The sequence below is a fragment of the Lutjanus erythropterus genome, chromosome 9 (assembly GCF_056507025.1).
Source record: "Lutjanus erythropterus isolate fLutEry1 chromosome 9, fLutEry1.hap2, whole genome shotgun sequence".
Lineage (NCBI taxonomy): Eukaryota > Metazoa > Chordata > Actinopteri > Lutjaniformes > Lutjanidae > Lutjanus > Lutjanus erythropterus.
The window spans coordinates 33358795-33385252 of NC_139325.1; the positions used below are offsets into that span (position 1 = coordinate 33358795).

At 41.0% G+C, this 26458-nt stretch overlaps 2 protein-coding genes across 2 annotated transcripts in view; one reads left to right on the forward strand and one right to left on the reverse strand.

Moving 5' to 3' along the window:
• Positions 1–1164, reverse strand: part of LOC146321896 (poliovirus receptor homolog) — a 73019-nt gene extending 71855 nt beyond the window's left edge. Inside the window, exon 1 of the mRNA XM_084727199.1 lies at positions 760–1164. Within this exon, the coding sequence (XP_084583325.1) occupies positions 760–847 (88 nt within the window). The 5' untranslated portion in view covers positions 848–1164. The remainder of the gene's footprint in view (positions 1–759) is intronic.
• Positions 1165–7910: 6746 nt separating this feature from the next.
• Positions 7911–26210, forward strand: g6fl (g6f-like). Its single transcript, XM_084727200.1, has 11 exons — positions 7911–8132; positions 10677–11009; positions 11606–11872; positions 12185–12220; positions 12584–12913; positions 17793–18047; positions 23310–23432; positions 23663–23736; positions 24901–24927; positions 25296–25342; positions 25648–26210. Exons 1-11 carry the CDS (start codon positions 8060–8062, stop codon positions 25667–25669), a joined length of 1587 nt encoding a protein of 528 aa, XP_084583326.1. The 5' UTR covers positions 7911–8059; the 3' UTR covers positions 25670–26210.
• The last annotated feature ends 248 nt before the right edge of the window (positions 26211–26458 follow it).

Consider the following 26458-nt stretch of genomic DNA (forward strand, 5'->3'; position numbering starts at 1 on the left):
AGGCAGGAGTGTCCTGTTTAAAGTAAAAGCAACTCTTACAATGGAGGCCTGCATGGGAGTGGTTCCCAGAAAGGAAACAACAAGAAGTAACAACCAAAAATGAACGCCCGCCATAGGTTAAACGATTTAACAGCAGTGCAAATGGCAGGTTTCGGTTGTTGTACCCCTCCTCCCCTTCTGTTGCTCTCTGTGTACATTAAGAGCTGTTTCCAGTCCCATTTTTCTCAACTGAACTGTAACTAATAGAGGATGATGTGCGGACAGAGGGAAGAAAAAGGAGGAGAAGGGTGGCTTTAGGGGAAAGAGTACCAAGGGCAGACTGGTACAGTGTCTCAGTTTAAAGAGAGGAGGACAACACTGTGGAGAGTCACACACCTGAGGACAAACAACACCTTGCTCCACACAGAGCCACACCTTAGAAAACTAAACATGGCGTTGAGTCACCGACCGAAACTCGGGTCAAAGAGCCATTCGGATGATTCACGGACGAAAACACGGGAAGAATGAGGGAAGTGAAAGAGAAATGAGTTTTAGCATCGGTAACTCCAAGACATTTTAATGCTGAAACGCAGAAAACCTCGCCAGTAAAGCGAGAACGGGAATCACCTGCTCCTGTCACCGCCCTGACAGGTGGTAGTCAGGTTTAAATTTATCTCCTCTTAAATTATGAATAAAAGAAGAAATGGAAGGCAGTGAGCTGCTGGCGACAACCAGCTGGACATTATTGTGAATAAGTTTTTATAAGTGTTAATTTCTTACCGTGTTGAGGAAGTATAGACGCGACCAAGCAGAGCAGTCCGATCATTTTTGAGCAGTCATGCCAATTTCGGGCGTCATGTCTCGCCATGGTTGATTACGGTCCTCTTTATGAAATCAGGCGCGTCTCTCTCTCTCTCTCTCTTTCTCTCTCCGAAAATTAAATGTAAAATCGAAGCAGCCTTCGGGAGCGGGTCAGTTTCTGTGTAAAATCTCACTCAGTCAAGCCAGAAAAAAAACTTGTGAGGCTGCAGGACAAGAACCAGGGGTCCGACACAGATTGCCTGTTTGCGTCCCTCTCTGCGCCCTTAAGACGGAGTCTTGCTCAAAATGAATGAAAAAAATCCGTGGGAATTCGTCCTGGCAGCGCACACAGGTGAATATTTCCCTCAGCTGGTGCTCTCTCTCTCTCTCTCTCTCTCTCAGGATGTACTGAAGTGCTGCCGCCCGTCCCCTCTCTCTCTCCACACCAACTAGTTCCTCTGAGCGCGCGGCTGTCCGACTGTGTGTGACTGACTGGGTGATGTCATCAGGCTGAGAGGCGTCACAGCCCAAAAACCCAATTAGGACCAGCGATGGCAGGAGGAGGGAGGGGGGGGGGGGGGGCGACTCTGGGTGCAACTTGTTGAAATCGCCAAAAGCGTTTTTCCTTGGAAAACGCAACGTGCACCTTGATGGCCCCCGAGGTGCGCAGCAGGATTTCTACTTTGGAAAGCACAAATGATCTAAAAGCGTCAGTTTTATCGCCAGGAATATTCCCACATACAAGCAACACAAGCCGAGAAGTATCGGCTTCTTTTATTGCCTCAAAGTAGGGGAGACCTGGGGCAATTGACCCATCATAAAACCCTTCCCTTTCTGCTCTGTGCACCGATAACAGTTTGGCAAGCTTCTCAGCAGAACCTTTAATGTTTCCTGTACTGTGTTTTACATGCTATGTGTTAGGTTTTTCTATGTAGAAAAGAAAGCCACATTTTGTAGAATGTTTACAGATGGTGCTCGGGGACCTGTAAACTTCTTTCTATTCTTACAGATGCTAGCAAAAGACAAGCTAGCTCATGATCGATATGGAGCTAGCCAGTTAGCTAGTGTTTTGCTAACAATTGATAGATTATTTAGTTAGTAAGCTAGCTAGCTAGCAAAAGGAGAAAGGTTCCAAAAGAGATGGGACTTAGGAATTGTAACACACTCACTTCCTCCAATCAGAAACAAGCAAGAGTGATGACACTTAACTCTGCACATGCTCAGTAAGATTCTCTCTGCCTGTGAACGGGAGCAGGATCGTTTTACCTCAGAAGACGTTTTTCAGGTATGAAAGTTACTTTTTCAGTGTAGAGTATTTTTCTTCTGCTGCCTAAAGTTTAGATGACTGTGAATTTAAATCCATTTTTTTTTCTAGGATATTGCTATGGAGTAACTATGCTAATATAGCTAGGTGTTGCTAGCTAGCATATGTGATTTTGTCATGGCTTTAATTGTGTTACAATTGTGTCACTTTACAAGCCACATGGCCCTATCAAGATAACCTGAGGAATGTCACTGTGCTGAAACATTGTCTCAAGTGTAGAAATAATTCACTAATAATCAAATAAGTAAAATTTTGTTTCCACTACAATAATTGCCAAGCCATCTGCAAAACTAAACAGTCTTTTCCTTTGAACGCAGACAATATCTGACATCTAAAAGAATTTTAACCACATGCAAAAAGTGCCATTATCAGATACTACAGAAGTACTGTGATTTATTTGAGCTGTGCTTCTATCTGAGATACAATGGGTCAATATGACTTGTTTTTTCAGTGTTACAATTGCCCCCAGTCACTGTTACAGTTACCTCCACCAAAGGGGCAATTTCTTGCATTCAATTTAATTTTATACTGTTAAATTAAGGAAAATGTAAAAAAAAAAAAATGCAATTGTCCACAGTACCCCCCATTCTTGGTTAATAGACCTTTTTTCATGGCAGAAATATTTATATGAGATAGTAGAGTAAACACAGCTGTAGCAATAGCAGCATCTTGACTCTGTTTGACCTGAATAGAACAGATTTTAGTGTCACTGGTAACACCTGTGTTTACCCTACTATTTCATATCAGAATGGCTGTTGTTAAAAAAAAGGCTATTTGCATCTACTGCTCTAAATGTCTAAAATTAAATTACCAGCACTCTATGTAAATATTATCTATCTATCGGAAAATAGCTTTTAAGCTTAAAAAAACAACATAAATTTACTACAAAATGTATCCAAGCCAGACAGTGTTGATGTAGTGGTGAGGTACGTGGAAACAGATGATTCTTGCGCCCTCTGCTGTTTGTTTCTGCACACAGAATTGAGATTAGCTCAAACAAACTCAAGCACAGCAGATGCCAAAATCAATAAACATTCATTAATGAATGGCAAAATACAAATCCAGTTGCAGTCAGCAAAATCAAATCAAGAGGAAGCAGCTTCTCATGTATCTATTTGCAGACTCCAGCAGACTCTCTGTTGATGAGATTTTTTTTCTCATCTTCATCCACAGAATAACTTCCAATTCATTTTGCCCTATTTTTCCTCTGGAGCAGGGAGCATACTAGCATAGCGAAGGCATTATCTGGTTTAGGTCTAATCCCTATACCCAAGTGTTTTACAGCCAATGTAATTACATCTTCATAAGTCCCACAGTTTAAACGCTGCTGCTTGGTTCCTCCTGTGCTGTTCCATTTCCAAGTTCCCTCGCAGTGTCACCTGCTTATTTTCTGCTGTCTGCAAGGTGCAAACTCTGAAGACGCTGATAATGATCAAAGGTCAAATAGTACTCTGCATAACAGGAAAAAAAAAATAACTGTTTGAATATACTCAGCAAAAATATAAATGCAACACTCTTGTTATTGCTCCCATTTTTCATGAATTGAAGTAAAAGATCCAAACAATCTTCTTCTAAGCATGCAAAAGATTTCTATCTTTAAAACAGGATGGGGGTGAGGGGGGTGCACCTTTAATCAATAGGACAGCTGAAAATATGATAGGGATGGGGGAGAGAGTAGGCATCCAGCAAAGGGCCATAGACAAGAGTCAAACCCACAGCCACTGCAGAGGACTCACTGCTTCAGCATGTGGGGCAAAAGTTTATTTCTCTCAAATTTTGTTCACAGCTTTGTTAAAATCCGTGTAAGTGATCACTTCTCCTTTGCCAAGATAATCCATCCATCTGACAGGTGTGGCAGATAGAGATACTGATTAATTTGCATGAGTATTGCGCAGGTGTGCCTGACTAAAATTAGCAGTTTTAGCCTGAAAGACTACACTAATTAGATACTGAACTATGGCCGTTTCACATAGGGCTACAGATACCTTTTTTACACCCCAGGAAGGCAAAGTCATGACCCACCATACTCTCCCACTGTTTGGCTAGAACTTGTTGCCTTTGTTGGTTGGGTTAGTTAAGTTCAGGCTTGAAGAGTGACTGGTAAGGGTTAGGGTGAGATCATTAGGGTGAGCCAATCAGAGACAGAGCAGGGCAGGTCATGACTTTGCCCTCCTGAGAACAAAACTGTTATTGGTAGCTTAACACAGGTGTGCATTGGACTGGTCACAATAAAATACCACTCTAAAATGTGCAGTTTTATCTTGAAAAAAGGTATTTATGAGACAGTGAAGTATAGCTATTTCACATCGAGCTACAGATACCATCTCTTTTCCCCAGGAGGGCAAAGTCATGAGTCACCCTACTCTGCCTCTCATTGGTTAGTACTCGTTGCTTTGTTGGTTGGGTTGGTTAAGTTTAGGCATGAGGAATGATTAGGTAAGAAAATGACAGTAAACCAATCAGAGGTAGAATGGGTGGGTCATGACTCTGCCCTCCTGGGAAATAAAATGGTCTGTGTGAAAACCAAAAAAATATGTTTTTCCCAGGAGGGCAAAGTGTTACCGTAACCCTAGTCCCTCATCAACCCAACCACTAGGGGCCACAGGTACTAGCCTATCAGAGGCAGAGTAAAGCGAGTCGCAACTCTGCCCTCCTGGGAAAAAAAAATGGTATTTGTAGTCCTATAACCATAGTTCATAAATGTCTTTTTTCAAGATCAAACTGCACTTTTTATCGTGCCTTTTTATTGTGACCAGTCCAAGGAACACCTGTGTCATAATCCTGCTGTTTAATCAGCATCTCTACATGCCACACCTATCAGGTGGGTGGATTATCTCACCAACAAATGTGTAAACACAGTTTGAGAGAAATGAACATTTTGTATGTGTAGAAGAACTTCAACCCATGAAAAATGGGAGCAAAAACAAAAGAGCAGCATTTACAATTCTGTTGAGCATTTATTCTTCTTTTGGAGATTTATGTCTTCAAAGAGACAGGAGAGTTTCTCTCCACTTCTTGCCCACTGTAAATCCAGAGACTGTGAAAGCATCTGCTATGCAAAGCACAAAGCAGCTGTGGGTTTTAAATGCCATTTGTACTGTGCCATGTTTTAATTTGCAATTTGCAGCCGTCTTTAGGCCCTCCATAGCTGAATGTTTGAGCAGTGGCACAGTCACAGAAAGTGTGCAGGGAGGGACCACCCATCTGAACCCATGCTACCACTAAATTGTATGCATTGAATTGATGGAATAGAATAAGGAGATTTAAAGAAAGTGGCCACCAAATGGAGGATTCCATTCCTATTCCTTCCTATGCTCATCCATTTTTCATGCCCATACCAAATCGACCTTCACACCTTCCACTTTTCAGTTACCACCCACTTTACTTATACAGTTCCTCACCACATTTTTTTTTCTATCATCTCACACCCCTTACACCTTCTCTTCATTTACACGTCACTTTCCTCTCATTCTCCTCCTTTCTCTCCCTCTTTCTCTCCCTCTTCCCGTGTCATTCGATTTCCTTTGTCCACTCGTCCTTCACTTCTTGCTGCTATTCATCACGTCCTCCATCCTTGTTCTCTCCGGGGGTCTGTGGCAGTGATAATGAAGCGCGTAGTTAACAGATATTAGCTCATTGGCAGTGGATTCATTAGACAGAGCCAAGGCTTATGGTGATTATTTACCCATAGAGGAGGGGCCACAGGATCAGTACCACGCTCTGTGTCAGCAGCCACAGGCTTCTTTGAAGTCGCACACTGTCTCTTTTCCCTTGCAACACTCTCTCACACTTCTCCTCTCACAGGATTTTTTTTCTCATTCTGTCTGAGCACCTCTCCCCCTCCACATTTTTCCCTCATGCCGCTCTCCCGTTTTTTTTTCTCTTTCCCTGTCATTAGACACCCACAATACATATCTGCTTTCTCTCCTTCTCCCCTCTCTTTCTCTATCTCTCTTCACCGCCCCCATTCACCCAATGGTAATTATGGAAAAATCTGTAATAGTGCTCAGAGGAGCTGATAATACCTTTAGCTTAATTAAAGACATTTACGGGATGTAAAGACATGTAGCCTAGGGGTTGCTGTGCACCCACACTAACCCAAACTCTTTATTTCTCGCTTTTTCATCTCTCTCAATCCCTTGCTTTCTGCTATTCTTATCATTTTCTCCGTTTCACACACACATTGTGATGCACACGAGTACATGCTCATTACTTTTGTCAAACTGAATGTTAAGGTCAGAACTAATTGTCCAGAAGATCTACTCTGTAATGTTACAGGCATGCATTAAGGCCAAGGTCGAGTAACAGGGTCACATAATTAGGATACAAAAAAGGTAACTATATTCCATTACAGTTACAGAGAAAATGACATAATCAGATTACAGTTACATTTAGTGAAAATGGGGATTATTGGCAGGATTACAATTTTACAATACATTTTCAGATAAAGAACAATATTCTACCATGCACACTACAACACTTAGAGAGTCTCACATCACCACTCTAGTCTCACTAAAACCAGCTAATCTTACAACCCATTCATTATCATGGCCTGTAGTGAAAACATGTTTTGTCTCTAAATCAGAAAAGAGGAACCACATCACAGTGGAGTGACAGTTCTGCCTTCAGCTGTGAAAACACTGTCATCATCCAAGAACTCAACATCTAATTTAAAGGGACATTTACAGGTAGGACCAACAGCTAACTTTAGCTACACAGACCAATCACTTACTTTAACAGCACAAAACAGTTGCTAATGTTAGCCACACAGACCAACAGCTGATATTACCCACACAAACAAACCTCTAACATTAGCAGCACAGACCAACCGTTTATGTTAGTTACACAGACCAACCACTAACATTAACTACACAAAACAAATGCTAATGTTAGCTACACAGACCAATCGCTAACATTAATTGCACAAAACAACTGGTAATGTTAGGTAGACAGACCAACTACCACTGTAGCCTCACAGAGAAACCACTGTTAGCTACACAGAACAACTGCTAACATTACTTAGACAGAACAACCATTAATGTTAGCTACACAGAAAAACCGCTAATGTTTGCTACCCAGAGCAACTGCTAACATTAGCCCCACAGAAGCACTGCTAACATTATGTACACAGAATAACCATTAATGTTAGCTACACAGACTGACTGCTAATGTCAGCTACACAGATTAACCACTAACATTTGCTATACAGAACAACTGCTAACACAAAACAACCATGAATGTTAGCTACAAAAAATACAGCTAGCTAAGTATAAACTAACCTATCAATACTACTGCTACTACTTTTTGGGACAGTAGGTGGTGATATTGGTGACCAGGACGCTCAGTGGGTAAAAGTACTTGAATACTTTTTTACTTAAGGTTTTAATGATAAGTGTGACCTTGACGTTACTTTAAATAGTACATTTAAATGTGAATTAGCGCTATTAATCTAAACATGGATTTGCAAGCAATTAAGGAAAGAATATCTGGACAAACATAAAACAATTTGTTAGGCTAAACTATTTCACTAGTTTGTATTGAGGTAATTCAAAAGTTATTTTAATATTTTGATGACTGGTTTAGTTAGACTACCTATTTTAACAGGTAATTAGTAATCTTAACAGGATAAATGTTTGAAGTAACCCCTCCCACCCTGATTAAGGCTCATGTGGGGTTATGGTAATATGAGTAAATGCATTTTATCAGCCTCAACACACACACACATGTGATGGCAATAATGACAGTCTTTTCCTGCTGATTATTCCACTGCTGGTCGTGTCACATCCTGTCAGGCTGAGAGATGCACAGCAAACTTGTTAACATGTCAGTCAGGGACAGCCATAATATTGCAGGAAAAGTGAACAATACTGGGTGTTCTGGAACGTACTTAGAAAGGTCACACCGTTGGAGCGACAGCTGGTGCAGTGAGAGTGTTTTTTTTTCTTTTAATGTGTGATGGAGTCTGGTTTTCTCACCTTTATTCTTGTTTCTTCCTCTGCAGTATTTTCCTCTCATGCTGCCATCACAGGTATGAAATACTTTGTGTGAATTTTAGAAATGTATTTTTACTTCACTTGAAACTGGTTTTACTTGTGAGGAAGCCTGCATTCCCCAGCTAATATTGAGTCCAAATAGGAATTAACTTCTTTCCTTGAAGGTAAATGGTGAGTCATATCCCCAGTGGTCAGTTTGAGAAGTTTAACTTTGTTACATCAAGTTCAGGAAAAGGACAGTTTGTAATTTCTTTTTGTTCTTGTTCCTCTTGTATCATCTGGTACAATTTATTGACTTTAATCTGATCAAACAGACTTTAAAGAACAGGTGCACATTTACAAGTCTTGTCAGCGCTCACATGCCCGTATATAAATCGAGAGAGTCATCGATCATTGTAATTGTTCCCTCTGTCCGGCTGCAAAGAGATCTCTTTCCTAAAGTGATTTCAGTGCAAGTTGAAATCCATAGTATTTCTTCCGTGTAAAAAAGCAATTAAGATGCATCTGAAGCACCGGCAGACTGTTTGAGGGGCAGGGGCAGGAAAAATAAAGGGCATCAGCACCAGTGTGCAAGAAGTCGTGATGAAGTTACAACCTCTGGATAAGATTTAAATTGCTTTATTGTTTAAGCATAACTACAGCTCCTCTTTGATAAACCAGAAGGGGAACTATTAACATGTAATTAACATACATTCACAAAGACACACGATGATGATGTCAACAAGAATGAGCTGTGTATTGAGGAACTTAGATGGCGTTCATATTCAGGCAGAATCAGGCATTGCTGCGAAAAAGAAAAAAAAAAATGCAGCACCAGAAAACATTGAAACAGTGCCAGCTTTTTGGAAAAACACAACCCAATGTCACACTGTGGTGGTCAACCACGTAAGCTGGTAATCAGACTGCTGCCACAGTTAGCCAGAAATATCTCTGCAACTGGGCGCAATCCAGGCGAAGTTCATGGACTAAACAATGATATTCTCCCAGTTGAGACCTCGTAGCCAGCTTCGACTTCTTGGTCTAGCTGCAGTTTATGCTTAAAAATTGTGAAGAAGAAGCTTCCTTTGGTTTGGGTCAATTTGTCTGAGACAGAGTGTGTAGCAGTGGTGATGCAAGGTAGAGATTTAATAAAGAGAGGGGCCACTGGAAGTGAAAAAGCCAGTGATTCAATAGTTTCTGATTGTTTCATAATAATTGTGCTGTAAGGACGCCTGATTCTGTCTGAATGTGGCTCAATTCACAATAAGACTTATCAATATATTCTGAGAGGAGTTCATTTGTGTGTAAATTAACATTCCTGACCATTTTTATTGCCATTTCTGCATAAGACTATATTACCTTGATGCTTTATGCTTTAGGACATTTTAGCCTAAATGAGACAATTACATTTAATTAATAAGCTTTTGTTTTTTCCTATTTTCCTGTTGTGTAATATATACACAACAATATGCACATTTTAACTTCTTTATAAAAGGTGCATTGCAGATATAAATATTTAATTTTCAGAATTTTCTTCATAGTCTTTTATTTATTTGGAGACCCAAATAAAATCTCCTGTGACCCACTTGTGGTTCCCAACCTAGTCTTTGGGAACAACTGCTCTACAGGGGCACAGGGACATCTTTTTTTTTTTTTTTTGTCCACTGGAGGGGCGCTCTAGAGCAGTAGTTCTTAAACAGGGGTCTGTGGCACTCTGCCAGGTTGTCCATGAAAAGTTTTCAGATTCTTTCATTTAAATAATCATGATATAAAAATGCATTTAATTCTTTAATTCTTTAATTTGTAAATCTAAAATAGTTAATAGTACATTCAAATCTAACAATTAACTAACTCTTAATAAATATATATAAATATTTTCCTCCTGCCTTTCAAGCACACGTCAACCTTTAATGGTGGAAACCAGCTCTCTCTAAACCGAAGGACGTATATGTGGGGATCATTGGTATATTTTTTATTTTGTGAGGGAAGCTTGGCTGAGAAAAAAAATAAGAACCTCTGGCCTAGAATGCATTTTATCACAGGACAGCCCAGAGGGCACTCTATCTATCATAAGGGCATCCAAGAGGGCAGTTTTGCCAGGTTTTTTATAACATGGGGGCACCACAGGGGGCAATTGCCCTGAGTCCACTAGTGATTTGAAGCTAATGTGTTGCTTTTGTAGTCTGTGTTAGATGAATCATTTGGTCATCATCCAAAGTTCCAGCCTTTTTAGAACAAAACTCTCTCTTTTTGTAACAATCCAACCGCTGCAGCTCAGCAGTGAAACACTGTCCGGGGACACAGAAAAAGGGTATTTGGCACTAAAAAGAGTCTAACTTTGGAAGATATCCATTTTATTTGACCGACTCAACTGCTGAAGCCTCATATTTGCTTTAGCAAAACTCCAGAACTAATTTTCACACGGAAATACTCATAGAAGGGATCTCTTTGGAACCATTATATGAAGACGGAACAATTGCAACTATTTCAATATAGCAAAAAACAGACAACAGCACTGAAGTAAAATTGCAGAATTTGAAAGCATTCTCAACTGTTTCATTGGTTATAAAATGCTTAACTGTTTGTCTTCTCGTCCTCAGACTGGGATGATGTTGTGGTGGCCAGAGAGGGCATGCCTACCACACTGATCTGTACTGATTCAACAGTGAGGGGTGTCATAGCCATCAACTGGATGATGAAGTCACTCAGTGCGGATGAATGGAACCTGGTTCTCTCAGCCAGCAAAGGGAATAAGTTCTCTGGTGTTGCCTCGAAGGCATCCATGCAACTGACTGACCCTAACTTTCAAAACACCGGGAATTTCTCTCTATTTTTTCTTCCCAAAATGGAAGACAGCGGCCACTACTCATGCTTGATAAAGCAAGAAGCGAGGAAACTGAAGGAGAGGATTATCCTCTTAGCTATCCTCGCAGGTACAAAAATCAACATTTGTGTGATTTGTACACCAGTACAAGGTGACTAAGTGCATCTACCCATGTAGTGCACTTAAGTGCAATTTTGTGGTACTTGCACTTTACGTATTTGTATTTAATGCTACTTCATACTTCTACATCACTACATTTCAGATAAAAATAATTTTTAATCTACTACTTTTATCGAAAGTTGTTTATTATGTGGTCTATTAATATTTTATGCAAATTACACGATCAGCTTATAAAAGATTTGTATTTTCATAGATTAGAGCTGAAATGATTAGTCAGTTAATCTTTAATTTATTTTTTTAAATAAAAGGATTTAGAATTTCTTGCTTTTTTCTTTAAACTAAATATCCTTGGGTTTTGGACTACTTATTGGATTCAACAAAACATTTGAAGATGTTGCCTTGATGAAGCATTTTTTTTTACTGTTAAATTATAAGTGATTAATCAAATTTCCTTTATAATAAGAATGGTAATATAAGGTTAAACTACCCATAAATATTGACATTGAGATATTGCAACTTTTACTCGAGTAAAACATTTAAATACCTCTTCCACCCCTGATTTCCTTTGTTTTCCCCAATCTCCAGTCACTGTTGTTCCCAACCCACCCATTTCTCAGCACAGCACCCTGCGGCTGATCGCCAACGTTAAACCTGACTTCGCCATCACCAAGATCACCTGGGAAGCACCTGGCGGCATTTCCATGAAGAGCGAGACAAAGCCAAACACGGGCACGGTGGCCAAACTGCCACGAGTGCAGAACAGTGACAACGGGACTTACGTCTGCATTGTTCACTCTTGGGGCAACAGCAGCAAAGCTCTGTTCAACTTCAATGTGGACGTGGCTGTTGATGGTGAGACTGATTTGAGAGAGAACAGTAACAGCATTGAGGGAGAAAATACATTTGTTTTTGCTTCTGTTGATGGTTTGAGTGGGCATCAGTGCCAGAAACTCCAGCAGCAGCAGCATTATTTATTTAAGCATCCTGTAGCTACAGTTCTTCAAAGTATTTACTTTCATAGACCAGTTTCAAAAAGTCTACAGCAGATCTGTGCTAAAATTCATCCAGTGCTCCTGTGAATATTAGAGCTGCTGCATTTATGTATTATTCATTACTTGCTTTTTTTTATTGCAAATAAAGGTCTTGCTTCCTTTCTCTCCACAGCTGACAATGTGGCCTCATTCACCAATATAACACATGGTGAGTGACTTTGTAACACAAGCAGTCTGAAAGTCCTGTGTCAGCAGCTTGCTAATCAGGCAGAGCAGAATGCACGACCAACTGGAGAAGTAACTCTCAGCATATAAGAACGTAATCCCTATTGTTGTAGGAATTTTCCCGCTATCTCCATTCCCTACTCCCTTACTATTCTGTTTGCTCTCTCTGTCTCCACCTCACTCCTCATTCAGCCTCTCTTTATTCTGAATTCCCGGTCGATATGTTTGCTTGCACTGTTATGTCTTCATATCTGTCTCTACTCCGTCTTCCTCTCGTGTACAAACTGTCTCATCTATTCTAACATCCAGCTTTCTTTTGTCTTTCCTCCTCCCTCCGTGCTTGCAGACCCTCTGATCTCCACCGCCACTCAGGCTCACACATCTTTCACCCTGACCTGTCCTGGTGTCCGGGGGGACTACGTCCTGCTGTACTGGCAACCTCCAGACACCAGGAAACAGAATGACATGTATAAGTTGGTCTACCAGTACGACCGCTGGAGGGGTTTCACCGAGCATAGCAAGAGATTCCAGCTCGCCGGTCTACCCTACAACGCCGAGGCTGGGAGCTTCTCCTTTCTGCTCACACCGGGGTTGAAAGATGGAGGCCTCTATATCTGTGACGTGTTCCTCAATGACAACGCCTTCAGCCGGAAGACCCGTCTGAGCGTGATGAAAGGTACAGGTCAGGGTGAGGAGAAGGAGAAGTACGAGGAGGTGGACCAGTAGGACTAAAAACAAGGGGCAGGGATGGATTTATGACTGAAGTAGTGTCACTTTAATAATTGGCTTGTGAGTTTGTGTGATATAACACATTTGTGACTGTAACCAAGAAAACAGAGAGTGGATCTAAAATTCAGACTAGAGGCTAAGAGTGCAGGATTCGAATATAATAAATAACATTCAATGGCAAAAATGAGAACACAAAAAAGCTTAAAGGCTTATTTGAATGGTTCGGTCAGCACAGGTCTAAACCAAAGAAATCAGTCCAGTTCAGGCAAACGGTTCCAACAGAGCAGGCAAAATACAAATTCCAGACAAACAGGCAAGGTCCAAGAAACAAAGCAATAAACCAAAACACTAAAAGGGAGTAAACATTGGGAGATGGCTTGAGCGCTTGACACAAAAGATGAAGACAAACTAGCAACTAAAGAGAGAACAAACACAAGACTAAATACACGGGGAGAAATAAAGCAACAGAAACTTCAAAATAAAACAAGACACAAATAAACTGAAAGAGAGGAAAAAAGACATGGATGACAAATTAATGGAAAAACTAAAGGAATAACATGAAACATGTTATCTTTCTGGCATCACGTATGACCAGTGTTGGGCAAGTCACTCAGAAAGTGTCATAATTTACTTTTTACTTATTATCACTCCTTTAAAAAGTAAGAAAATTACTTTTCTTACCACTTGGTATCAAAAGTAATTGGTTCACTGCTTGATATGCTACTATGTTACTTTTGTACCTTCTCAGTGGCCTTGTTGCGCTCCAAAGTTGAACTGCTGATTCAGTGAACTTTTAACACCCAGAAAGTTTTAGATAGTTTTAGATTACATCAGCACAGATTCTCTCCAAAGGAGCCAAAAAAACCTCAAAATAATAGCAATACTTCGACCTATGGAAAGTCTGCCTCTCTCCCTCTCCCTCATCCTCCATCCTCTGTTGAGTTTTTTGGCTTTCAGCCGACATGACCTGCCCTGACTGCACGTACACATCATCATAAGACAGCATAGAGAGGTCAAAAAGTAACTCTGAGTTACTGGGATTAGTAAATGCGATATTATTACGGTTTACTGGGTAAAGTAATAATGTTACAGTAATATATTACTGCCCAGCGCTGCCTATGACCCACCAGAAGTGTACAGTGGAGGCTGTATCTGCAGACACCCTGCCCTCTGCCTGTATTTCTCATTATTTTGCTGTGCTCGAGACACTTTACAAACCAGGAATTTGAAACAGGTATTTGATTGCATGAGAATGAGATAGAACAATGAACTTAATAAATCTTTTTGGTGCGTTTACGAACAGCTCGGAAAAATCATACCGATTCTGTCTTAAGGCAGTGAGGTCTAGACTGGCAATTAAATCTGCACTATCCCATAGGTGTTCAACTGGGTTGAGCTCTGGTGATGGTCAAAATACATGACTCACAGCAATATCATTATTCATCAGCTCATTTAGTGGCCCCTGGTTGGAGCAACACGCATTTCTTGACATTTAGTGAAATATGCTTATTTGCTTTCTTGCCGGGAGTTAGATGAGCAGACTGATGCAATTTTCTGTGTTCTGTGTACCATGTCTGTGCTTTAAAATTTGGAACTGGAGCCAGGAGGCAATTAGTTTTGTTTAGCATAAGGACCAGATTATGCCCAGACAGGATTACTTTGCACAACATGTTATCCAACCATATTATAGTTGTTTCCGCACACTATATTTATTGACATTTTAATATACATAATAACAATAACCTACACAGTAACAGACACATTAATTATAGAAAGAAAAGAAAAAAGAAAGGAAAAAATGCTCATCAGACAACAACAAATAAATCAAGTCAAGCAAGAAGACAAAGCAAGCAACGATAATATATTTAAAAAAAAAATGAGCAAGAATAAATTATTATACAGATCAACAAAAACACATCTGTTGTTGTTTGATCCATCATTTACAGTTTATTCATTCAGGTATCCTCCAAGAATTAACAAAAGAGTAAAATTAATTAAATTAACAGTTGTTTCAAATGTCACAGGGATGGGGATATTGTTTAAATATATGGATAATAGCACATTTTAAGACATTTTCAGCCTTTTCTGGAAGGGTTTCACAGTGTTGAATTCACTTGTGTGAAATAAATAGCTGTGCCAAGATAAATGATAAAAGACGAATAACTAATTTTAACCTTATATTATATATTCTGTTTTTAGGGTGACTTTGTAACATCTGTCCAGATGAAAAATAGCCTCTTGGCTAACTCCGGTGCATTTACAGTAATGTTTATTAATGTGCACATCAATAAAATAAATAAAAGAATGAAAAAAGAGTGAAGTACAAATCCTGGCTCCCCTCTCACCTCTGAACAGCTGGCCAGTCACACCAGTGGGTTCAAGTGTCACAAAGTTTCAGAAATCCAACAATCTGACTTCCAACTCGCACTTTAAAAGACAGAAGCACCTCTACAGGTTGTTAATTAACAGGTTGTGTCTTGTGTGTTTAATTGGTACACAATTAGACATGTAAAAAATGAAAAAACTTGCTAATAGTTTTTTGGTGGGGGGTGCATGGTGGAACTATTTCCTTGACAAACAACAGTTGCCTCTCCATCCAGCACTTTTGTGCAGCATCTCCACTGGTTGCTTGGCAACCACACTGGGATGACAAAACTCTGGGAAGGACCTTCAGTACATAAATCCTCTTAAAACCACAAGTTGTCATTTTTACTTTTCTGTTTGTGTATGGATTAAACAAATGAGACACAACAAGTTGATTAGTCAACTTTAAATACTTTTAAATTGGACAAAGCCAGGCAAAACTGTTTTCCCCTGCTTTCGTTCTTTATGCTAAGCTAAGCTAATTACCTTCTGGCTTGAGCTCCATACTTAGCAGACAAATATGAGAGTGATAACAATATTCTCATCTAACACTTGGGAACAAGACAAATACGTTTATTGTGTTAGGTATAAATGTTGAATTACTTATTTAAAGGACCAGTGTAGGCTTTAGAGACATCTGCTGGTGACCAGACTGTAAAAACCCAGTGTCACTGTCCCCTTCTGAGGCCTCTATGGTTATCCCAGACAGATGTGTACTCAGACAGCTACGGTTATACTACTTGGGGGGAAGTACTTCACAAATACTCAGTAGACCAAAATCTGTGGTGGCGGCATGGAAAGTTGTACAGACAGATCTGCATGGTCCCAACAGATGGGCGCGTACAGGGATGTTCACACAGAGCGTGCACCCTCTGATGATGATATTTTACGACACACGGACCTCAGCAGACCCTTGTGCAATCGTGAAAGCATAATACCGGCTTAAGCATGTATCTTGGAGAAAACTGTTTGGCTCAAAACTTGCACAAAACACCAAAGGCAGTTTTTTGGTCTGTCCATTCTGGCCTGCTGTAGAAATATGGTTTTGCAACATGGCAACCTCCTTGAAGGGAGCTCCAGACCTGTAAGAGAAGTAAATAGAGCTGTCTTTTATTTTTAGACATTTTAATGCAGAAATGTTACATATTAGCTATATCTTTAAGACCTGGTTATATTTAGAGACAGACAACATCTCATTAGGGGTAGGGAAAGGTAAATAAATCATATTAGTCATTCTGGTCATGACCGAGGAAGGGGAACCACATCTTCTGTAGATAGGTAATTATACACTAATGAAAACATACTTATGAATATCATACTCAATTGTTGTCATGTTCTGCTGCCAATACCCCCCTCCCCTTAAACCGTACACACTAGACCTTTAATCTAGACACTGCACAAGACAGTTGCAAAATAAGCAGCAGTGGGTGACACAGTGACTAATAAAAGACACTGAGTTCTCACTTCCTCCCAGTGCATTGTTCTCACTCACAAATCACAGACTGCGGAGCACAAAGAGAGTTTCCTACAGCTACTGGTAAAATGTCACATTATTAAATGAATACATTTACAGTATTGCTCATGAAAAGGAACATTTGCTCGATCCATATATTTAAAGAAAACAAATGAGCAGATCACCTGTTGATTTTTTATGAGTAAGCCTTAGGCAGGTTTCACCCTTTGCAGCAACACGCACCCACACCCACACACACGCACACGCACAAGACCCAACGTATACACATACACGTAAGATGCCCTGTCATGGCGGCCTTGGAAGGCTTTACTAATCACAGTCCCACTGGCATCCATCACAGCTGCCCAGACATGACCAGACGATCCGTCACTGTCACTGTCACCCTCACTTCACACATCTGCATCCCTCGTTCACACACGCACACACACATACACATCCACCCACACACCAATCTTGTGACGCATATATTTTTACCCCACCTCATTATAAGTATCATTATGTATGATTATACCTGCTGCCCTCCCACTAAGGCTGTAGGTGGCCCACACTGATCACACTAATCAAGGCTGAAATGTGTGTGTTTTTATGTGTGTGTGTTGGGGGGTCTGTGGAGCTTGATTACACCCAGATGGATTCTCATTTCAGTTTGATGAGACACTAAGCATCAGTCACAGTCAACCAATGCATTAGCAGCAAATCACTTTAATGAATATATATTATTTTGACCCCTCTCTGAATTGCTCTTTGTTTTTCATATCACTTTCCCTTTACCCCATTACTCTCTATCTGTCCTTGGCCTTTTCTATATTCACACACTACCCTTTAACTCACTTTCTCATCCCGTCGTGCTCCTTTCTCCTCCCCTCACGCCTGTCTTTTTCACTTACTCATTTTTCCTTCTGTTTCTCTTCGTTTGTCTCGTCCCTCGTTAACATTTTCCCTCCCTTGTCCTCCCGTGCCCCCCCCCCCCCGCACTGCTCTGCCACAGTTAAAACCAGCAGCTATGCCTCCAAGTTGGAGTTGGGGTGCATGTACTCAGAGCGTTCCCAGGTCCAAAGTGCCAAATGGAGATTCCAGAATAGCAGTCGCAAGCTGCGGTTCTCAAGCAGCGTCCCTGGCAGCATCAGCACCACTCTGCCCGTACCCATCACCTCGGACACGGCCGGGAACTACACCTGCATCCTGCAGCTGAAAAACGGGCAGACCGTCTGGGTGACGCAGGCTGTGACACTGCCCCAGGAAGGTGGGATGGCACGGTACCATAAAGACTGGTCTGTTTCTTGATTTCCTTCATCAACGCTGTGTTATATTACTTGCATGAGAGTCCTGGCAGACTTCCTGTCAAGTCAGTGGAGATAATGAACCATGAATGTGGATGATTCTTGGATATGTGCTCCATGAAGCGTTCCACTGTGCATTCAAGCCAACCATAGATCAATTCATGTGCCAGAAGGCCCGTGGTTTACGGAGGAAAAACCTCCTGACAGATATCATATGTTCTGCTCCCTTAATGTAGATAAAGAGGTCACAGGTCAAGACTTCTACTCTTTTAGAAATAAAGATGCTGACTAGAACCATGATGGGTTTTTTGGCTTGTCCCCATAGGAGAACCCTTTTGGTTCCTGGTAGACGTTTTTATAAGGGCTCCACTTGGAACCCTTTCCGAGATTTCCTAGAACCCAACATAAAGAGTTATACCAAGAACCATCTACAAAAGGTTTCACCCAGAACCCCCTGTTTGAGGTTCTACAGAGAACTCTTCTATGGTGCAATGGTACCACCCAGAACCCTATCTGGGGGTTTTATCTGGGACATTTCCTCCTGCTAAGGGTGCTAGCAAGAACCCACCCAATTGGTTCAACTGAGAACTCTTTTCTATTCCAAGAGTTTATCTAAAACCCACCCAGGGGGTTCTCTTGAGAACCCTCATCTGAGAACCTTTCATATTCTCAGGGTTTTATCTAGAACCCGCCAAGGGGGTTCAACCAACAATCCTTTTACATTCCAAGGGTTTTATCTAGAAACCACTTAGAGTATTATAACAAGAACCCTTTTATATTCCAAGGGTTTTATCTGGTACCCAGCCCTTGGGTTGGGTACCCTTTTTGTATTCTGAGGGTTTTAACACTTAGAGGGTTAAATTCCAAAGGCTTTATGTAGAACTTTCCCAGTGGGTTCTGCCAAGAGCCCTTTTATATTATGGTGCAAAGAACTCTTGGAGAACTCTTCCCTCCAAAAAGAAGGGGGCAGAAACTCAGCCCTTTTTGGGAAGAACACTTTTGGAACCCTTATTTCTGAGAGTGTATGTAACAAGAAGTGGTGATTTTCAGATGATTTCCAGCAGAATGGCTCATTTCCATGCCCACGTTTCATAAAGACCCACCATCTGCTTAGCTGCTTCTTCTCCTGCGATAAAAAATAAAACATAAAGGCTATCGTTTTTCTCATCACCCTCATCCAGCTGATATGCGGATATAAGAAGACAGGACCTTAGGACATCTCTCCCCACAAAATCTAAATTATTCAGGCTTATTGTATTGGTGGCTGTGGGGGAGCACAGGAGGATGTGACAGTTGAATGGATCCCTCAGCAGCGATGAGTTCACTCCCCGTACCCCGATACATCACTCGAGCTGAGGGGCCCAGAGCTCATCGTGATGCACGTTGATGGTACAGCCATAAGAGTAATGGACATGGAGGAAAGACAGAGAGGGTGATAGAGACAGGAGTGGAAAAGAGGCAACAAGATTGGAGAAGTTCGATTAGATAAAAACATATATACTTCAAAATATATATACATATGTAGTTTATATTTATACTTCAAGTGTCCAGTGTGTCATGAGGAGTTTGAGCAGCATGAGAAGTTCAGATCATGATGACCAAGATTCACACTGCTGAGAACTGACAGGGTGTATAAACACGCCAATAGTTCAGGATCGTTCAAGCGTTCTTAGCTAATAATTAATACACTCACAGTTAATAGAAATATAGATGTTAACTGGAACCATGAAGTGTGTAGGAGAACTATGTTGGTTCTTTGTAAAACCTTTTATGAAGGTTCCACTAGAGCTCAACATAAAGTGGTTATACCTAGAACCATCTGCAAAAGGTTTCACATAGAAACCCCTATGAGAGGTTCTACAGAGAACCCTTCGATGGTGTAATGGTTCCACCCAGAATCCTTTCTAGGGGTTCTATTCAGAATCATTCCACCTTCTCAGGGTGTTAACAAGAACCCACCCAGGGGGTTTTACCAAGAACCCATTTATATTCTGAGGTTTTTATTTAGAACCCACCCAGGGGTTTCTACTGAGAAATCTTTCATTTTATGGTACAAAGAACCCCTGGTGAACCCTTGACAAGAGTTCTTCCATGATTTCAACAATTTTTGATGAACTCTGGAACTCTTTGTTCCAAAAAGGGTTCTTTGGATGAAAACAGAGAACTTTTCTATGATGTCATGGTTCCACACAGAACACTCTTTGGGATTTCTATCCAGAACCTTTCCGCCTTCTAAGGGTGCTAACAAGAATCCACCCAGAGGGATCTAGCAAGAACCCTTGTGTATTCCAAGGGTTTCATCCAGAACCCACCCAGGGATATTCTATCAAGAACCCTTTTATATTCCAAGGGTCTTATCTAGAACTCAGCCAGGTGGTTCTACCAAGAACACTTATATATTTCAATTGTTTCATCAAAAACACACCCAGGAATGTTTTGTGGAGAATCCTTTTATAATTCAAGGGTTTTATCTAGAACCCACTTATATCCAAAGGGTTTTGAGTAGAACCCACCCAGGGGGGTCTAGTGAGAACCCTTATGCATTTCAAGGCTTTTATCAAGAACCCGCCTCTACCTTTAATATTATGGTACAAAGAACCCTTGATGAACCCTTGACAAAGGAGGTTTTTTTTAGGGAAGACTTCACCTCACTCCTTCAGGAAGAACCATTTTAGAACCCTTACTTCTACAAATGACAAGAAGCAGTGACAGTTAAAGGTTTTTAAATAGTTGTTCAGGGTGGCAAGAGGCATCCAGGGACAGGAGGATTTTGCACACAGTTTGCCCTAAGAATGAACTAAAACAACTTTTTAGCTCACAGGAAACAACCAAATAACCAATACAAAAAGTCATATAAGTAATTTTGGGATATCTAATGTGCTGTAATCTAAAATTATAGTGCTGGATGTTAAAGTAAAAAAAAAACACTGTATAATAAAATTCCTTTCACCGGTGGCACAGTTCAGAAAATGCAAAATTGAAGCAATCATTGTGTTCCGCAGCACATAAAATACTTCAAATGTCAGGGATGTTCTCCAATCATTTTATATCCTAAGTTGGCCCATCATTTGCAAAGCATTCGAGCAGTTCTTTGGTCTGCCTCCTATCAGCTACCCTCTTCTACAATCGCACTGATATAATTCACCTCCTACCTCATTTGAGATGAAATAGGAGCGGTAGGGAGGAAGTGCCAATAGAGGAAAGGAAAAGGTGAGATAGAAGAAGATGAGAGAGAGGTGGGGAGAGAAACAGAGAAAGTAGAGATGTGGTAGTGAGAAACTGGGAGCATTTATGCCTCACTTCAGTGCACTCAATTACCATAAATCATGCGTTAAAGCTGGCATGGAGAACAGTGCGGGTCAATCTTGGGGTCAGCACTCACCACAATATTCCATTAGCAACCTGTACACATACTCACCAATCAATTACACCTCGCACAGCACACAACGATTGATTATTTTGAAGCCGGCTAAAGGCTGTGACACCAGGGCTAAGGTGAAACCCGAGGGCCAATCCTTTCGCAAACAAAATTTGCGGAAAGTTGATGAGTCGTCTGATGAGTGGACAATACTTTTGCCAGGTTTCTGTCTGTCAGGTAACCGCCAAAGCCACAGGAAGACACAATATTAATTGTTTAGAAATTATGCTGATTTGGACGCACTTCATTTTACTGTACACTAATAAGAAGTAACAAGCTGCACTTTGTATTAAATTAAACAAACTAGAAATAATATATTCTCTATTAGACAGTAGTTATACCCTAATTAGACACTGTAAACCTAACACTATTAAGATGCAACAAGCAGTGCTTTGTATCAAATTAATCAAAAAATAAAAATTATCTATTCTTTATAAGACAGTATTTGATCCTTTATTAGACTTAAACAGATGTGGACTATAAACTAAAGTTTGCCAAATATAAAAATATAAATGAAAGAATTCATTACAGCAATTTACTGTACATTTCTGTTGTAATGTGTCCCAAACTACCCTTTAGGAAAGTATAATAAGGGTCTAAGAGTGAGTAATAATGCACTTCAGCTTACAGTACAGATCTATTGAAATGTGTCCCAAATTACCCTCTAATAAAGTCTAATAAAGGGATGTAACTACAGTTTAATAAAGAACATATAATTTATATTTTTGTCTAATTGATGCAAAGTACAGCTTGTTCCGTGTGGCCGCTGATTCCATAAAAAATCCAGTAACTTTCTGTTTGATCAGCTCCCCTTCTCTAATCCAAAGACGTCTGACAGATCTGATTTCCTTGTGCTCCATGAGCAGCGAGCAGGCGGCGACAGAACACGTGTTCAGGTACACCAAATTACAGCAGTCTCTGTGGAAACAAGTACCTCCCTCGTGCTTCTCGTGTCGCCCCGTGGCTGTGTTTTTGCAAGACTGATGTCATCTTCATTATGCAAACAAACCTGACAAGTTTGATCGCACGTGTGAGCTCTTCCCACAAAATTTGACTGGTGCCACAGTGAACAAATGGTTTGCTTATGTAATGCTTGTGATGATCATGCCTACGCTTTCAATCCACCTGTTTTTCCAATGCTGCATCGACAGGGTTTGGCTGAAGGACATGCTATGTACATAGTATGTGTTTTGAAGTTTGCCTAGAGGCAGTTTGTTGCCAGGATTAGATGTCAAGGGAGTATTGCATGGAAGAGACTCACATGCATATTTTGATAATGAGACAGGGAATAGATACTTTGGATTTGCAGAAACTTATATGAAACTACTCTGCGTTGAAGTGGCATTTGCTGAGTTTTTGTGCAAATGATCTGACAGCATCTGGTCTCTTTGATACTTTTCTTCATCTCTTCCACATTTCAAATTGACAGCGTTTGCTGTCCATACTGAGGGTCTGTCAGATCGATGTCAACTGAGCTGTCACACAGACTATTCACTCTGTCTGACAGTGCCTGAATTTCCCCGCCTTCTTCCACTGCACCCATTGTCTGTGACTGACAGCAGCATGATGCAAATGCATGTAACATGTTGAGGAAATCTTAACTTCAGCGTGTATTTAAAATCAATTGCTCCAAGTGTTCACGTACAGAGAAGGTTGTCCCCTCTTGACTTGAAATAGGAGAACAAACAGGAATAACTTCTCTTCACGTCAGTCACACTCATAGCTCTACAAGTTTTACATTAGCACTGTTCTTGGAAACATTCATGCTTTTTTCTCTCTGTCTCACGTTTTTTTTCTCCTTTTGTAGAGAGTGTCAGTGTGACCACCCCCTCCCTGCTCCCTTCTCTCTCCGCTTTATTACTCCTGGTGCCCCTGGTTGCTGCGGCTGTCTGTGTGTTGCTATGGAGACAGAAACACATTTCTGATCGCGGTGAGTCTTCCGGCGTTTTCTTTTCTGACAGCTTTTCCTGTTCCGTCCATCTTCGGCCCCTGTCGGCTGCCACTGAGTGATGCGGGCCGTGACATCCTCCTGGGGTTGTTGTAATGAATCTGCCCCCACCTCCTCCTCCTCCTCCTCGTCCTCCTCCTCCCTGTGCATTTGAGTGTGTATCTGTGTGTGTGTGTGTGACAGTGCATTGGTAACTCTCTCTCTGTCCTTAGGTATTGAACAGTCTCTGTCGGTCTACTCGGGTGAAACGGAGAACATCTATGAGAATCCTGAGGATATGCGACAGGTGATGAATTCAGACATTTTTAAAAACTAAATATCCTCTGATGAATTTCTCTTCCTCATTTTGCCCTCACACTCTGAGAAATAAAGATTCCAGAAAGGTTTCTCCTGAAAGGCTGCAGTTCTACCAGAACTTTTTCCTTCAGAGGAAGCCTGGTCTCTTTCCAAACTTAGACATAGATGATTTGTCACCACCCCTCTGTGACTCATGCAGACACAGATGGTATGTGTTTGTAGCTGAAAGTGATGTACCGGGCTTTTCAGAGGACTTCAGTGCAAACCCATCCATAGCTCTATAAGACAGCTTAGGCTGTTGACATAGTAGAAAGGGGGATAAAGTCCATACATGGAGGACGTGGAGTGAAGGGACGGCTCAAACAAACAGGACCTTTATCCAGGAGACCAGGTTTCATGTCCTGTATGAAACCAAAACATTATGAAAAGTTATAAGGTACAATACATTATGTAAGTCATATGACTTTTGACATGTGACTTTTATGTTGCAAGTAGCTTCAGTGACATGTGACTTATGTATGTCATGTAACTTTTGCTTTAGTGGCATCATGTGATGTAACATAATGTGACGTAAAGTGATGTAGTGCAACATAATACAACGCAACCTAACACAACCCAACATAATACAATGCAGTGTAATACAACACAACGTAACACATTGTAACGCAACATAACGCAACATAACACAAACGTAACATAATGCAACATAATGCAATGTAACAGCGCAATAAAATGTGCATATCATATTCTAGAGGTTGTTGAACACTCCAGCGCCTTCTGTCGATGACATTCCTGATCACAATGGTTCCACTCAAAACTGATAGAAACAAGTTCTGGTTTACCAGATAGCACCAAGGTTTCAAGAACCTTGAAGGGAACCAATTCAAGAACCAGAGCGTATTCGGTGGAGAAAGATTCTCCTATGCAGACAAGCCAAGGAACCCTTTATGGTTCTAGCTAGCACCTTTATTTCTAAGAGTGCACCTTCCCCTCTCCCTCTGATGTTTAGCACTCTTCCTCCTCACTTTTTGTTAGTCTCACCCTCCCCTCCCCTCTTGTCTCTAATGTACACTTTCTCTGTTCTGATTTCCACCCTCTCTGTCACTTGTTGTTCATTAAACCTGTTTTCTCCGCTCTCCTCCCTTCCCAACAGGCTCCTCCCGAGGGCTCGGTCTACATGGTGAGTTATTGTGTCGTCCCCCTGCGCACACACACGCACACACACCAATGTGTGCATGTGAGGAGTTGTGATACACACATCCAGAAATGCATACAGACTCTTATTGCTGCCTCCCTAAGCTGTCAGCAGATATGTCTTCCCTCACACTCGCAGTCCTCTCCTCCAATCTGTCAGCCTTCTCTCAGATAAACCCATTGCCTATCAGCTGTCACCCTTACATTAGTGGTATTAACAAATCAATCTCATTACACGGGGTGCACAGGGGCATAAATCTGGCCACAGTAGCATGGATCTCAATCTTTATCATCCTCTTCACTGTGCCACTCTTTCCCCTGCCTCCCTTCCCCCCTTTTTCTTCTTTATGCCAGGATTTGAAGCCAAGAGGAGAGGATGATGTCTATAAGGAACTGGAGCGGTAAGCAGAAACCCCTTGCATCACCTGTGTGTGTATGTTAAGCTGCATGTGTGTGTGTGTGTGTGTGTGTGTGTTTGCACTGTCACTCATCTGCCCCTCACATTCCTCTCACACTCACCAATCACGCTGGCCTGAACATCACTGTGACACAGTGGCATAATATCACGCCATGCGCTGACAGGCAGCGCTCCTTCGCCCGTGTGTTGTTGTTGCGTGGGCTGTCTGTGTTTGTGTTTAAGGAAGAATAAAAGAGACTGGGGGACGGGAGAATTTTGCGCGAGTTTGTCTTTGTGCTCTGTTTTCAGATACGAACAGTGTCAGAGCTGATCACCTACCCACATCTCATCCTCATCCAGCTGTCATATCCGCTCAGTTCCCCGCTGCAGCAGAAAGCCTTGATAAACAAAAGTAACAACTGAGTGTCAGAGTTAGGATGTGAAGAAAAACTTCAGTGCTTCAGGGAAATGTAACTCAGTTGTTTGTGCATTCTAAACTATTGCTCTTTATAAGTACATTAATAATGATTTGCTTTAATGTCATGTTTTGGGGCGGTACATAGAGTAGAAGAGGAAAGATCTTCACTTAAATTTCTAAACTTTGTCCCAAATGTATTGAAATGTATTACGGCCAGGCTTAAGGGAAACATTTTGAGAATAAAGTCAAAACGTTGAGAATAAAGTCATAGTTTCAGTATCAGTTCCAGGCATTAGAAAAATAAATCAAAGGAGGAAGGATTTTTTGGTTCCACTTTACCCTTATCCTAGACTACCCTTATAAATGATTTATGAATGATTCATAATTAGTTTGTAAAGACTTAATAAATCATCAATAAGCTGTTACAACACATCAGATGAAAAGGGCAACAGTGACCTGCCAATTAATGAGCCCACATTTATCTGTACTGTTAAGCCTCAGATCTCATTGCTTACTTTGTGTTCTCCATCAGCAGCATTTATATGTTCAGCTTCATCAGATATTTGTTAATAAGTTACTAGCATTTAACCATCTTCATCATATCTTAAATTATCAAAAAGTTTAATTTGGCATATGAAATTAACATATCAGATTACCAGATGGTTGTTATCTTCCTCAGGACTGAATTCCTTGCCGGAGTCC

Coding starts and splice junctions, on each gene's coding strand:
- g6fl (XM_084727200.1), top strand. CDS start 8,060: ATGGAGTCTGGTTTTCTCACCTTTATTCTTGTTTCTTCCTCTGCAGTA. Junction 11,010..11,605: donor CCTCTTAGCTATCCTCGCAG/GTACAAAAATCA, acceptor CCCAATCTCCAG/TCACTGTTGTTCCCAACCCA. Junction 25,343..25,647: donor GTCTATAAGGAACTGGAGCG/GTAAGCAGAAAC, acceptor CTCTGTTTTCAG/ATACGAACAGTGTCAGAGCT.